The sequence below is a fragment of the Stomoxys calcitrans genome, chromosome 4 (genome assembly GCF_963082655.1).
Source record: "Stomoxys calcitrans chromosome 4, idStoCalc2.1, whole genome shotgun sequence".
Taxonomy (NCBI): Eukaryota; Metazoa; Arthropoda; class Insecta; order Diptera; family Muscidae; genus Stomoxys; species Stomoxys calcitrans.
In genome coordinates, this window is record NC_081555.1 from 35,154,275 (window position 1) to 35,167,879 (window position 13,605).

The 13,605-nt window shown below is 40.5% G+C and overlaps 1 protein-coding gene across 21 annotated transcripts in view; it reads left to right on the forward strand.

The window, feature by feature from the left end:
• LOC106089068 (small conductance calcium-activated potassium channel protein) overlaps window positions 1-13,605 on the forward strand; it is a 965,076-nt gene that overhangs the window by 879,500 nt on the left and 71,971 nt on the right. For all 21 annotated transcript variants that reach the window (XM_059367773.1, XM_059367771.1, XM_059367763.1 and 18 more), the window contains one exon: window positions 10,088-10,198. In XM_059367773.1, the coding sequence (XP_059223756.1) occupies window positions 10,088-10,198 (111 nt within the window). The remainder of the gene's footprint in view (window positions 1-10,087; window positions 10,199-13,605) is intronic.

Here is a 13,605-nt window from a genome sequence, read left to right on the forward strand (position 1 = left end):
CTGAATACGGGACAAAGTGTAGACTGTAGCTGACAGACAGGTCAGCTGCGATCTTTCTCCATAGTTCCTTCCTTGAGAGTGATCTGTCCACTGCGACATAGTGCCTTTTATTGTGGCTGACGAACAGGTCGGCTGCGATCTTTGTCCATAGTTCCTTCCTTGAGAGTGATCTGTTCACTGCCACGCAGTCCCATTTATTGTAGTAAAAGCTTGGCAAAATTTTCAAGAATGAGCCGAGTAGCCCTGGCATATGTGGTCATGCAACACCTTGACATTGGAGGGAACTTTTATGCTGGAATAACACAACCACCTATAGCAGAAGAGTTTTGAAGATGGTCATATATCCAGGGGTAAATCTCTTTGCTTTACTGCTGTCAATGGGATAACCTATGATTGACTCTGGTTGACATTTCTAGGTTTACACACATTCACCATATCGTTGAATGTTGTTGTAGCTGACGGACGGGTGGTTTGTTTTCTGTATTCCTTAGTTACTTTCTTGACAGTGATCTGTCCACTGCGACAAAGTCCTTTTTATTGTAGTACGAGCTTGGCAAAGTTTCTAGAGCTAACTGAATAGCCCGAATTAACGAGGCTTCGTTTGAGTGTATTTATACGTGGCCATGTAACACCTTGACATTGGAGGGAACTTTTATGCTGGAATGACGCTACCACTATCCTATATCCAGGGGCAAATCTCTTTGCTTTACTGCTGTCAATGGGAAAACCTTTGACTGATATCGTTGAATGTGTGAAAGGTATAAAACAACTGGCTGCCTTTTGTGGACATTATACTGAGAATATTAACTTATCTTCAACTTACCACTTACCAAAGCTTTCACTGATGAGTCTGTAGTTGTCCTGTTAATTTCTAAGAAGACTCCTTACGAAGACCTATGCAAAGTCTTAGCATCTGTAGCCAGAAAAGAAATGCTTCTAAGATATTTTTCTTGTCATATATTGGGTTGCCCAAAAAGTAATTGCGGATTTTTCATATAGTCGGCGTTGACAAATTTTTTCACAGCTTGTGACTCTGTAATTGCATTCTTTCTTTTGTCAGTTATCAGCTGTTACTTTTAGCTTTCTTTAGAAAAAAAGTTTAAAAAAAGTATATTTAATTAAAGTTCATTCTAAGTTTCATTAAAAATGCATTTACTTTCTTTTAAAAAATCCGCAATTACTTTTTGGTCAACCCAATATTATCAAGCTATTTTTTATAGCAAGTGTTTCTTGAACACTCCTTTGATCTTCCTTTCTTCTAAGCAAATTTATTCTTAACTCTAGTTCTGTAAAATAATCATTTTCCCCTTGCACCAATCTCTTTAATGCAGATTTTGCATATAATTACTTTTGCGTTAGTCATTAACAGCATTATAGCTGAATATTATGCTCAAAGTTCATATATTTTATAAAGCAAGTTTAGATAGGCAAAGTTTCCAAGCAATTCTTAATAACAAACCCAAACTGTACTACGAAAACACTGTCAAACAAAACTCTGCTTGACTACAAATGTTTGCGACAGCCTACGTTTCAGCATAACTCAAAATGGGATATTTTGAAATGGCAAAAATAAAAAAAAAAATAATAATAATAAAAACAAATAATAAAAAAAACCCAAAAATTGTAACTACGCATATTAAAAAAAATAAAAAATATAATTATCAAATTGGCCTATGAACATTCCATAAAGGAACAGCGGAGATACTGCTTTGCTATCAATAAATGCTGTGCGATTCAAGTCTAAACTCAAAGATGAGTAACCTTTTTTATTGCCGAGTCCGAACGGCATGCCACAGGGCCACTCCACTTAAAAGAGAAGCTTTAGGCCAATTATTACCTCAAAAATGTCGCCTGCAATAAAAGAGACATTGTTCTAATGTTCTCGGCAGAAACATCTCAACCAGCACACCTCAACAAAACATTCTTAATTTCGGAGTGTTATTGTATAGAAATAAATGTCATTATTGTTGACCATTGGTGCGTATGAGCACTTATTATTGTTTATTTCTCAGTGGTTCGGTACTCATACGCACCCATGATCAAAAGTGCATTTTTTTGGCCCAGTGATGAATGCTATTAATTTTTGAAAAATATCGGATTAGATTTACATATAGCATCCATATACATATATCTTTTACTAAAGTTTCTGTTACACGATCAGACATGTCATATGTAATTTCAAAAATAGTAACTCTGAAAGTTGTACATACCGTGTGATACGACGAAAAATATAATATGACAAAGGGATTTTGCTATAAATGTCTAACTTTTTCGATTAAATCCAGCTCCTTTTTCATTACGGCTGCAATAGTGGGATATTTCGTAGCAAGTTGTACTCTTCGAGAAAGGAAATCAGACCAAAAAAAAAACCCCAGTATAATAGGGTAGATTTCCAACATTGGAAAAGAGGTTCGCAGACTTTATAACAAAGCTCACTTAAAAAAATAGTCTTTATTTGGATGTGTATTACACAAGGAGGAGTTCACCGTAGCGCAGTGGTTAGCATGTTCGCCTATGACGCTGAATGCCTGTGTTCGAATCCTGGCAAGACCTTTAAAAAAAAATTTTCAGCGGTGGTTTTCCCCTCCTAATGCTGACAACATTTGTGAGGTACTATGCCATCTAAAAACTTCTCTGCAAATAGGTGTCGCACTGCGGCACGCCATTCGAACACGGCTATAAAAAGGAGGCTCCTTATCATTGACCTTAAAACTTGAATCGGATTGCACTCATGGATATGTGAAAAGTTTGCCCCTGTTCCTTAGTGAAATGTTCATGGGCAAAATTTGCATTTGCATTACACATGATTCAAGGAATACAATAAGATTCTCAAAGTAGAAAAACGCCCCCCATGGAAGCTTTCAGCGAGCACTTCGAAAGCGTTATTAACGCCGCCAATTTAAAAAAGTTTCTCTCAAAAACCCTTGTCCAAACTGAAACGTTCGTTGAGGATATGGGAGGGAGAGCGGAGACAACGGCGAACGTGTTGAGGCTTTGCATGAAAACTCATTTTCTACAGGAAGACGAGACTCACGGAGATACTGGAATCTTAGAATAATGAAGTTCATCGAAGGCTTATAATTACAGAATTTATGGTAAAGGAAACCTTGAGAAGCTTCCACTTATTTACGTGAACTGGACCTGACGGAATATTTCCGGCGTTATTACAGATGGAGGAGGGCTATCTGGCGCCCCATCTGACCGCTTTTCTCACAGCGTGCCTAAGAAAGTCTGGCAAGGGTGGTATTTATACCCAAGCCCTTCACAACAAATAATACGATACCAAAATTCTATAGACCTATAAGCCTTAAGTCCTTTCTATACAAAACCGTGGAACGTATTGTGGATGCCATAATAAATAGTAGGACATACAGCGAACTGATCAAAAACAAATAGCATGCCTTTGTCAAGGGAAGATCCGTGGAGACTGCCATGCACGAGGTTATGCATAAAATAAAAGAATCCTTCGAAGTCAAGACGTACGCGTTGGGGATATGCATTAACATCGAGGGGGCTTTTAACAATCTGCCGACCGACACACTGATCCAATCCTTAGAACAGTACCGGGTCCTTTGATAAATTGTGGGTGCCATGACTTAAAGATAGCGAGAAAGTGGCACAGAGCACGCCAAAGGAGGTAATTTTATCGACATTCCTATGTGTGACCTCTATAAATAACCTATTATGGAGGCTGACTGAAAAGGAATTTGAACCCGTCTGCTATGCTACGACTATTTTATAATACTTATAAAGGATAAGGAATTATGTAGAAGTGCTGAAAGGTTCTTAGAGATGGCATATCAATGGGCTAGACCTAGGAGTCTAAATGTTAACCCAGAGAAGACTGAAATCTGCCTGTTCACGAGGATGGCAAAAGTGGGCCCATTTTAAGAACCACGTTTCTTCAATAGAAAGATTTTGTTGTCTGACAAGGTCAATTACTTAAAAGTGATCTTGGACAAGAATCTGAATTGGAGGTATCATATTTAGGAGAGTACCGAGAAGCCTCACAGGGGCCTGAATCCGAGGAAAGTCCTATAGGAGCGTGATTAGACCATTACTTAGCTACGCCACAGTTGTTTCGTGGACTGCAATGGAGAAAAAGTTTAACTTAAGGATAATACAACAAGTTCAGAGACCATACTGTTTTGGTATAGACGGGGTGATGAGAACCATGCCCACTAGGGCGCTGGAGACTATTCTAGACATCCAAACCATAGACATTCAGACAATGTGTGAGGCAGTCACTGCGGCTAGAAGTCTTAGGGCTATGGGAGAGTGGATTGAGGTTAGAAGCAGGTCGCAATATCGCGGAAAAGTCGATATGACGACAGATCACCGTCGCGATTTCGCTGCCCACATTCTTGATGAAGACTCTCGCCTTTGTGAGGTGTGGAATGTCCATTTTTCTTACAAGGTCAAGCTTTGCGCCCCAGGGAGTGTGCATACGTCCAATGAGCTTTTTGACGGTATCAATACATTCCGATGACGCAAAACGCAGCGTCAAGTTATCTTCTCTAAACGCACAACTCAAAATTCGTATGGGTGGACCCTCTCCAGAGTTCAATACATGTTCGATATCCAAATGCCTCTTTATAAAAACAGCCTTGCTCTCGTAGCACACCATGCCTTCAGTCTTAGCCAAATTCGTCACGGGGACTTGATCAATGCCAACCACAAGGAGAGTTCCTTCCTCCTTCTCCTTCCTGTGGAAAACTTCCCATTTATCCAAGCCAACTCTTAGTTTGGTTTGTTTAAGACTTCCATCGATTCGATTTCGCCGCCCACATCCTTGGTGAAAACAGTCAGCTTTGTGGCCTGTGGGATGTCCATCTTTCTCACAAGATCGAGCTTTGCGCCCCAGGGAGTGTGGATACTTCCAACGAGCTTTTTGACGGTATCAATACATTCCGCTGACGCAAAGAGCAGCGTTAAGATGTCTCCTCTATACTCACAGCTCATAATTCGTATGGGTGGACCCCCTTCAGAGTTCAATACATGTTCGAACGAAAACCAGATCGTTAACCAAATGATTCACCTGAGACTGACAATCTTGTGGAATCCCAGCGGATGCATAGCCGATATCGATGACTGCATAAGTCAGCTCATCTCTGTTGTGCCTCCTTGCCACTCCGGCGTAAGAGGGCGACTCCTTGCCTTTCTCAGAGACCATCTTCCCCTTCCGTGATGGCTGTGGCATCCTTTTGGAAGTGCGTGCTTCCATCGTTACTGTTCCGACTTTATCTCCCTCCACAGGATATTGTCTCGTGTCTCCATTGCGGAGAGGCTGGCTTGGTCTTCCCAGAGTACTTGAAAGCGGGGACCTCTTTTTCTGCTTTAGCATTTTAGCAGTGTTATTCACTTCGGAAGATCTGATTCTCTTTCCAGCTTCCGTAGAAGTGCCTGGAATGTCAGTTCTATCCCTTCCAGCATCCCGCACTTTCGGCCGATTGCGCTGCCGTAAAATACACCTCTGTCTCCTTCGTCGTTCGCCGGATCGCTTTCCTGGTCTGCTTGTGATCTTAGAAAAGCCATCGGTCGCCTCTGCCGTCTTCCCGCTACCCTCATCTCTGGATTTGGATGAGATGACTGTTTCATTGACGCTGTCGGAATCCGAGTCGAAAGCACCACCTTTACTAAAAGGCTAGGAACGAACTGCGAATCCCTCTGGTTTATCCATCTCTCCCTCATTAATTAATCTGACGACTAGTTGTGCGCTTGAATCATTTCTCTCGACTACAGGTGCCACGGCACCCACACCTATAGGTGGGCAGGACAACATGCTGCAGTCTAACACCACCACCTCAGCTATTGGGTCTTTGGAGTTCATTTTAAGCAAAAAGGCTTTCCGTCATTTAAAAAAAAATTAGTAAAATTTTTCTTCATAACAAGTTGCCCGCAAGTTTCAACCAACTCAAATCGTTCAGCTTCATATTGTTGATAGTTTCCACATTTTAGCGTTTTTAACTTTTCCATTTTTGCGGCTAACTGTTATTTTGCTACAAAATGCGAAAGTTGTTATGGCACCATTATAATAATGTCTTAATTAGATAAAAGATTAGGCGGTGTTAAAATTTAATGGTAACTTTTGTATGCAGTCTTAATGCAAATTGACAATGTGGCACATATACTGGCACAAATACAGAACACAGCAGGAGGCAGGATGTTTGAAATGAATGCGAGTGTAAACTATTGTTATAGGGTGTTGTTATGTAAGAGATGGAATTTTGAATTAAAAGGAAAGAAAATAAATTCGTTCCTTGGAATCACCTGTTTCCACAGCAGCAAGTGCAGTATAGCAACGGTATATGCCAAATCTGGGTTTTAAAAACTGAATCTCAGTCAGAGATGTTATCTATTTTTATACCCACCACCTAAGGGTGGGGGTATATTCAATTTGTCATTCCGTTTGCAACACATCGAAATATCCATTTCCCACCCTATAAAGTACATATATTCTTGATCAGCGTCAAAATTTAAGACGATCTAAACAAGTCGGTCCGTCTGTCTGTTGAAATCAAGCCAAAGTCTTTAAAAATAGAGATACTGAGCTGAAACTTTGCACAGCTCCTTTTTTTTATACCCACCACCTAAGGGTGGAAGTATATTCATTTTGTCATTCCGTTTGCAACACATCGAAATATCCATTTCCGACCCTATAAAGTATATATATTCTTGATCAGCGTAAAAATCTATGACGATCTAGACATGTCCGTCCGTCTGTCTGTTGAAATCACGCTACAGTCTTCAAAAATAGAGATATTGAGCTGAAATTTTGCACAGGTTCTTTTTTTATCCATAAGCAGGTTAAGTTCGAAGATGGGCTATATCGGACTATATCTTGATATAGCCCCATATAGACCGATCCGCCGATTTAGGGTCTTAGGCCAATAAAGGCCACATATATTATCCGATTTTGCTGAAATTTGGGACAGTGAGTTGTGTTAGGCCCTTCAACATCCTCCGTCAATTTGGCCCAGATCGGTTCAGATTTGGATATAGCTGCCATATAGACCGATCCTCCAATTTAGGGTCTTAGGCCCATAAAACCCACATTTATTATCCGATTTTGCTGAAATTTGGGACAGTGAGTTGTGTTAGGCCCTTCAACATCCTCCGTCAATTTGGCCCAGATCGGTTTAGATTTTGATATAGCTGCCATATAGACCGATCCTCCGATTTAGGGTCTTAGGCCCATAAAAGCTACATTTATTACCCGATTTTGCTGAAATTTGGGACAGTGAGTTGTTTTAGGCCCTTCGACGTCCTCCGTCAATACGGCTCAGATCGGTCCAGATTTATATATAGCTGCCATATAGACCGATCTCTCGATTTAAGGTTTTGGGCCCATAAATGGTGCATTTATTGTCCGATGTCACCAAAACTTGGGACCTTGAGTTAAGTTAGGCCCCTCAACATCTTTCTCCAAAATGCACAATAATGGTTCAGATTTGGATATAGCTGCCATATTGACCGATCTCTCGATTTAAGATTTTACACCCATAAAAGTGGCATTTATTGTCCGATTTCGCCGAAATTTGGGACAGACAGTTTAGTTAGAGCCTTCGATAGCCGTCTTCAATTTAGCTCAGATCGATTCAGATTTGGATATAGCTGCCATATAGACCGACCTATCGATTTAAGGTTTTAGACCCATAAAAGGTGCATTTATTGTCCGATGTCGCCGAAATTTGGGACAGTGAGTTGTATTAGGCCCTTCGACATCTTTCTTCAACATGGCCCAGATCGAACCAGATTTGAAAATAGCCGCCGTATAGACCGATCTCTCGATTTAAGGTTTTTAGCCCCTAGAAGGTACATTTATTGTACGATTTTGCTGTTTTGGGTAAATAAAAGTTTTGGGTAAATAAAAGGCGCAATTATTGTCGGATTTCGCCGATAGTTGAGACAGTGAGTTGTGTTAGGGACTCCGACATTCTTCTTCAATATGGTCGAGATCGGTCCAAATTTGGATATAGCTGCCGTATTGACTGATCCGCCGATTTAGGGTCTTAGGCCCATAAAAGCCACATTTATTTTCCGATTTTGCTGAAATTTGGGACAGTGAGTTGTGTTAGGGCCTCCGACATTATTATTCAATATGGTCGAGATCGGTCCAGATTTAGATATAGCTGCCATATAGATCGATCCGCCGATTTGGGGTCTTAGGCCCATAAAAGCCACATTTATTTTCCGATTTTGCTGAAATTTGGGACAGTGAGTTGTATGAAAGCCTCCGACATTCTTCTTCAATTTGGCCCAAATCGGTTCAGATTTGGATATAGCTGTCATATAGACCGATATCTCGATTTAAGGTTTTGGGGCCATAAAAGGCGCATTGACTGTCCGATTTCGCCGAAACTTGGCACAATGAATTGTGTTAGGCCCTTCGACATTCGACACCGATATTTCGACCGACAGTGACTTATGTTAGGCTTTTCGACATTCATGTTGTATATGGTTCAGATCGGTTTATTCTTAGATACCTCTACTAAAAAGACCAATATTTGAACAATGATTTGTACTTATTAGTATTTGGTCCACATCGGAACATATTTCGATATAGCTGCTTTGGGGCATAAGTTATGCATTTTTCACCGAATTTTGACGAAAGGTGGTTCACATATATACCCGAGGTTGTGGGTATCCAAAGATCGCCCCGGCCGAACTTAACGCCTTTTTAGATGTCACTTCTTGAGCCACTCCAAGCATATTTATTGACCAATCTTGCCAAAACTTTGTGCAACGCTTTTCTCGACGACAACCACAATATCTGAGAAGTTTACTCGAAATTGGTTCAGATTTAGTTATAGGTCCCATATATGTGTTCGTCAGATTTTGAGAAATATTGCGATTAAGCGCTCATTTGTTAACCGATTCTCTTGAAATTTGGCATGAAGGATTTTTTTATGACTCTTGATATTATTGGTGAATTTCATAGAAATCGGCCCAGATTTAGATATAGCTGTCATATATGTATATCGCCCGATTTTTACTTCTAGAGCCAATGCAAGCTCATTTTTTTACCATTCTTGCCAAAATTTTGCACAATGCTTTTCTCGACGAGTACCAAATTATCTGAAAAATTTTCTCGAAATCGGTTTAGAATTAGATATAGCTCACATATATATGTTCGTCAGATTTTGGGTAATTTGCAATAATGTTGTCATTTGTCAACCATAGTTATTACAGTTTGAACATATTTGCTAGAAATCTGATACGATTTGTTTAATAACCCATTTGAAAACATCCGGCGAGGTCCATCAAAATTGGTTCAGAATTAGATATAGCTCCCACATTGTACCTATAGGATAGGTGCTCTGTGTTTTAAGTCGTCTGCGCCTGACTTTTGCCTTTCTTTACTATTTTCAACTGCTTTAGTGTGCCCATCCTCTGATATACCATTCAATGCTATACTATACAAAACATTCTCATTTTAATTTCTGTCATTCTAAAAAGAAAACACCCTATGCATATGCATGAATACAATATAGACAATAGCTGACACTGGATAATGTGTGAGATTGAACTGAGTTTGCGGGCATTAATGTTCGAACAGACAGACAGATAGACAGAAAGTGGCTAAAGTGGCTTTTAAATCTTTGTCAGGCGACTGCAATAGCGATCAACTGTAGCGAAACGGAAACGGAAATAAGCGAACAGCATTTAAATGAAGTCATACAATGGCTAAAGGCTCTAATGGCAAATGGCAAAAACCCAAGTGCACATACAAAACACACACACACAGACACACAAAATCAAACACCAACAGCATACAAAAGACCAGCAAGCAATTGATTCGCTTGACCACTAACAATAGACCAACACCAAGCTACACCATTCTCTTTTTCTGCCTACTCCCCAAAGACGACTAGACGTTATTAAAGGCTCTTCAAGCTTGAAGGCCACACTTACACTACAAGTCAATGGTCTTGCAGTGCTTTTAACGACCCAGAACTGCCTACATTCACAGGGTGTTAATAAAGACGCAGGCCGAAGCCTGTTGTTACGCACAAACGAAGCGTAGTATTGATGTCACATTTAAGCTTTTACTGAACTAACATTGTGTTTGTGTCTCTTTTTACAGGGTGCCGGTTGTACGGCTCTTCTAGTGGCGGTCGTATCCAGAAAATTGGAATTGACGCGAGCTGAGAAACATGTGCACAACTTCATGATGGACACTCAGTTAACCAAAAGGGTATTTAGACCATGTTCCCTGATACTTGTCGTTAATGTTCTTTCTACTTTTGATCTACTTTTTCTTAAAATAAATTTTTTTCTTTTTACAATTTTTTTCCTTATGATTTTTCTTTATAATTTTCTTACGATTTTTGTTTTTTTTTTTTTAACAACAACTAAAATTTTTCTACTATTTCCAAACTACTACTTTTCCTTCTACTACTTCCATACAATTTTTTTAATAATAAAAACAAAAAAAAAAATAAAAACAAAAAATTTAAAACTAAAACACTTTGCTCCCACTTCCTTCCTTAACTTATACAATGATGATGATGATGATTATTATTATGACTATAATTTAAATGTAATTGTGTGTATTTGTTGCTTGAGTTTTATTTTTAATTGCTTAACATTGCATTACTTACACAATTAAATGATTTTCTCACTTAACATTAAATTAACAATAACAATGATAATGATAATCATTATAATTACAAAAAAATGTATAACGACAATGACTGCGTCAACCATGACATCGAGTGCTTTGAAGCTGATGTCAGTCACAATTGCGACAGCTACAATGAAGCATGTCAATACAAATACATTTAAAAAAATTAACAAATACTCGTACATACATATATAGTAATATGTAATTGTCACTTAAGTGCGTTAGTGTATGTATGTTTCTTTTCATTTTTAAGTTGCACTTTCAACTCAAATCAATTCATTAAGTCAAGAAAATGTTTTTTTTTTTGTTTGTGAACGGGCATACGAATAATGGCAAAAAGCCAAAATGATTAACTCCATTATTGCTTAATTTTTTTTTTTTTAAGTATAAAGCCAAAGAATTTCTTAAATCAAACTCCTAAAAGTTATAAATTTACAAAAATGTAACCTCTTTACAAAGAATAAAGTAACCGCATTGATAGGGCCAATTATCTCATCGACTTTAGGTTTCAATCTTTCACACAGTTGGCTGAAAGAGTATCGATGAGTAGGAGACTTTTTCCTCAGTAGTTGGCACCAGGGCCGCGGAGTCGCATATAAAAGCAGGGGTCAAAGTCAGAGGTCGGTTCGATCACGCTTGCCCCGACTCCGAACCGCTCTCCGACTCCGGCTTAATACCCAGACTACGACTTGGACACCTACCCAGTGTAGTAGTCGAGGTTCAGACTCTGCAACCCTAATTGGCACATTCCGTCTTGTCTCCTTTCTAAAGTACGTAACAAAGTTTGCCGAGGTTCCAATCATCGGGTATGCGTTCTTATAGCCAGATCGCGCAGACAAGCTGATGCATACGGCAGAAAAGGTGTCGCCACCGGACAAAGATATTTCGAGAGTATCGTTGAGTAGGAGACTTTTTCCTCAGTACTGGCACTAGAGCTGCGAAGTCGACCGGAGTTGAGATTTTGAGGGGTTTAACTCGAAATATTGAGCCAGAGTCGGAGGTCGGTTCGAACATGGGTATGCGATTTTCTAGCCAGATCGCGCAGACAAGCCGATACATACGCCTATCAGTGTGTTGACCCAGGGCTTCAATATTTCGAGAGTATCGTTGAGTAGTAGACATTTTCCTCAGTACTGGCACCAGGGTTGCGAAGTCGACCGGAGTCGAGATTTTAAGGCCGGGTTGAGCAGGGAATATTTAGCCGGAGGTTGGTTCGAGCATGGGTATGGGTTCTTCTAGCCAGATCGCGCAAAAAAGCTGATGCATACGCTTTATCAGCTTGTTGCCATCGGGCTAAAATATTTCATCAGGCAATCCATCGGTTTCTGCTGCCTTGTTGTTCTTCAGTCGAGTCACTGCTACTTACTTGGACCTCATTCTGACTAGGGGGTAAACTTTCTATACCATCATCAGAGATTGGTTCTGCGCTACCTTCTTCGCTGCCATCGTCGAACACAAGCAACTGGGGAACAACGCTCTTGCCAACAACAAACAACAAATTTTGCCCATGAACATTCCACTAAGGAACAGAGGCCAAACTTCTCACATATCAATGAGTGCAGTCCGATTCAAGTTTAAGCTCAATGATAACGGGCCTCCTTTTTATAACCGAGTCCAAACGACGTGCTGCAGTGCGACACCTCTTTGGAGAGAAGTTGTACATGGCATAGTACCTCACAAATGTTACCAGCATTAGGAGGGGAAAACCAACGCTGAAAAATGTTTTTTTTTGTGATGGTCTCGCCAGGATTCGAACCCAGGCGTTCCGCGTCATAGGCGGACATGCTAACCTCTGCGCTACGGTGGCCTCTATTATCCATACCACTTATCCAATTTCCTGATTTGCCTTTGCAGTTGGATGTGTCTGCACCATACCATCGATTTGATTCCCGTTTCATACCCTCCTCCATAGGAGAAGGATAACTCATCGAAATATTCGTCAAAGACCCAAGATAGGGTTTGGTTAGGTTAGGTTAGGTTGACAAGAGGGTGCAGATATTAATCCGTCCCATGCTACTATCGACATACACCTAAGCCAGTAATCAACTTGTTGTGTGCTCTAAATACAAAAAAGCAACCTCGAAAAAGGGCGCCCCGGTAGCCGAGTTGGTAGAGTGCTTGGATTACCAGTACAGGGGTCATGGGGTCGATTCCCGCCAGAAGCCTTGGTCTGTCGCTACAGTGGTATCACAACGGACTTGAAATTGTCTAAGTGAGTCTGTAATGGACTGCCTCTCTTACCTAACCTAACTTCGAAAAAGAAAATCAAACTTAGGTATTTCGAGCTACTTAAAAAATCCTTAATTGTTTTCCATGCAACTCCCCTAAGTTGGTTCATGTCTGGTATAGTGTCCCCACCTAAGTGCTGGTATCTGTTAGACACGAAATCCGGGCAATGGCAAAGGAAATGCTACAACGTCTCATCATCTTCTCCTTATGCCCCACACATGCTTTCACTTGCCGCACCAATTTTACATAAGTGAGCTTGTGGTCCTGTGTGTCCCGTCATGTTACAAATAGCTATACTGAACTCCTTCTTGCTTCCTTTCTCACGATCTGAATCCCCCCATAGGATTTTCGCCGTTCTACCGACCGTTTCGCTGTTCCACATGTTGCATGCGCATTCGTCGCCCACTCCCTTAACTCGGACTGTGTCGACCCAAAAGGCTTCGGGTTAAGCAAGTTTATTGACGGCAGTCCACTGACCTTCACCGTCAAATCGTCGGCCCTTTCATTTCCCTTTAATCCAGTATGACCCGGATCTCAAACGATGCGTATTTTGTCATCCTCAGAGAAGGCGTTAATCTCCTTCTTACACTACAAGACTGTTCGTGACCTTACCTTCGTGGTTGTCATTCCCCTTATGGCAATTTGACAGTCCGTAAAGATAATCACACTCGAGGTCCTCTCGTAAGCACCACACCACCTCACGCATTCTGTGATCGCCCAGATTTCCACCTGCAGGACCGTATTGTGGT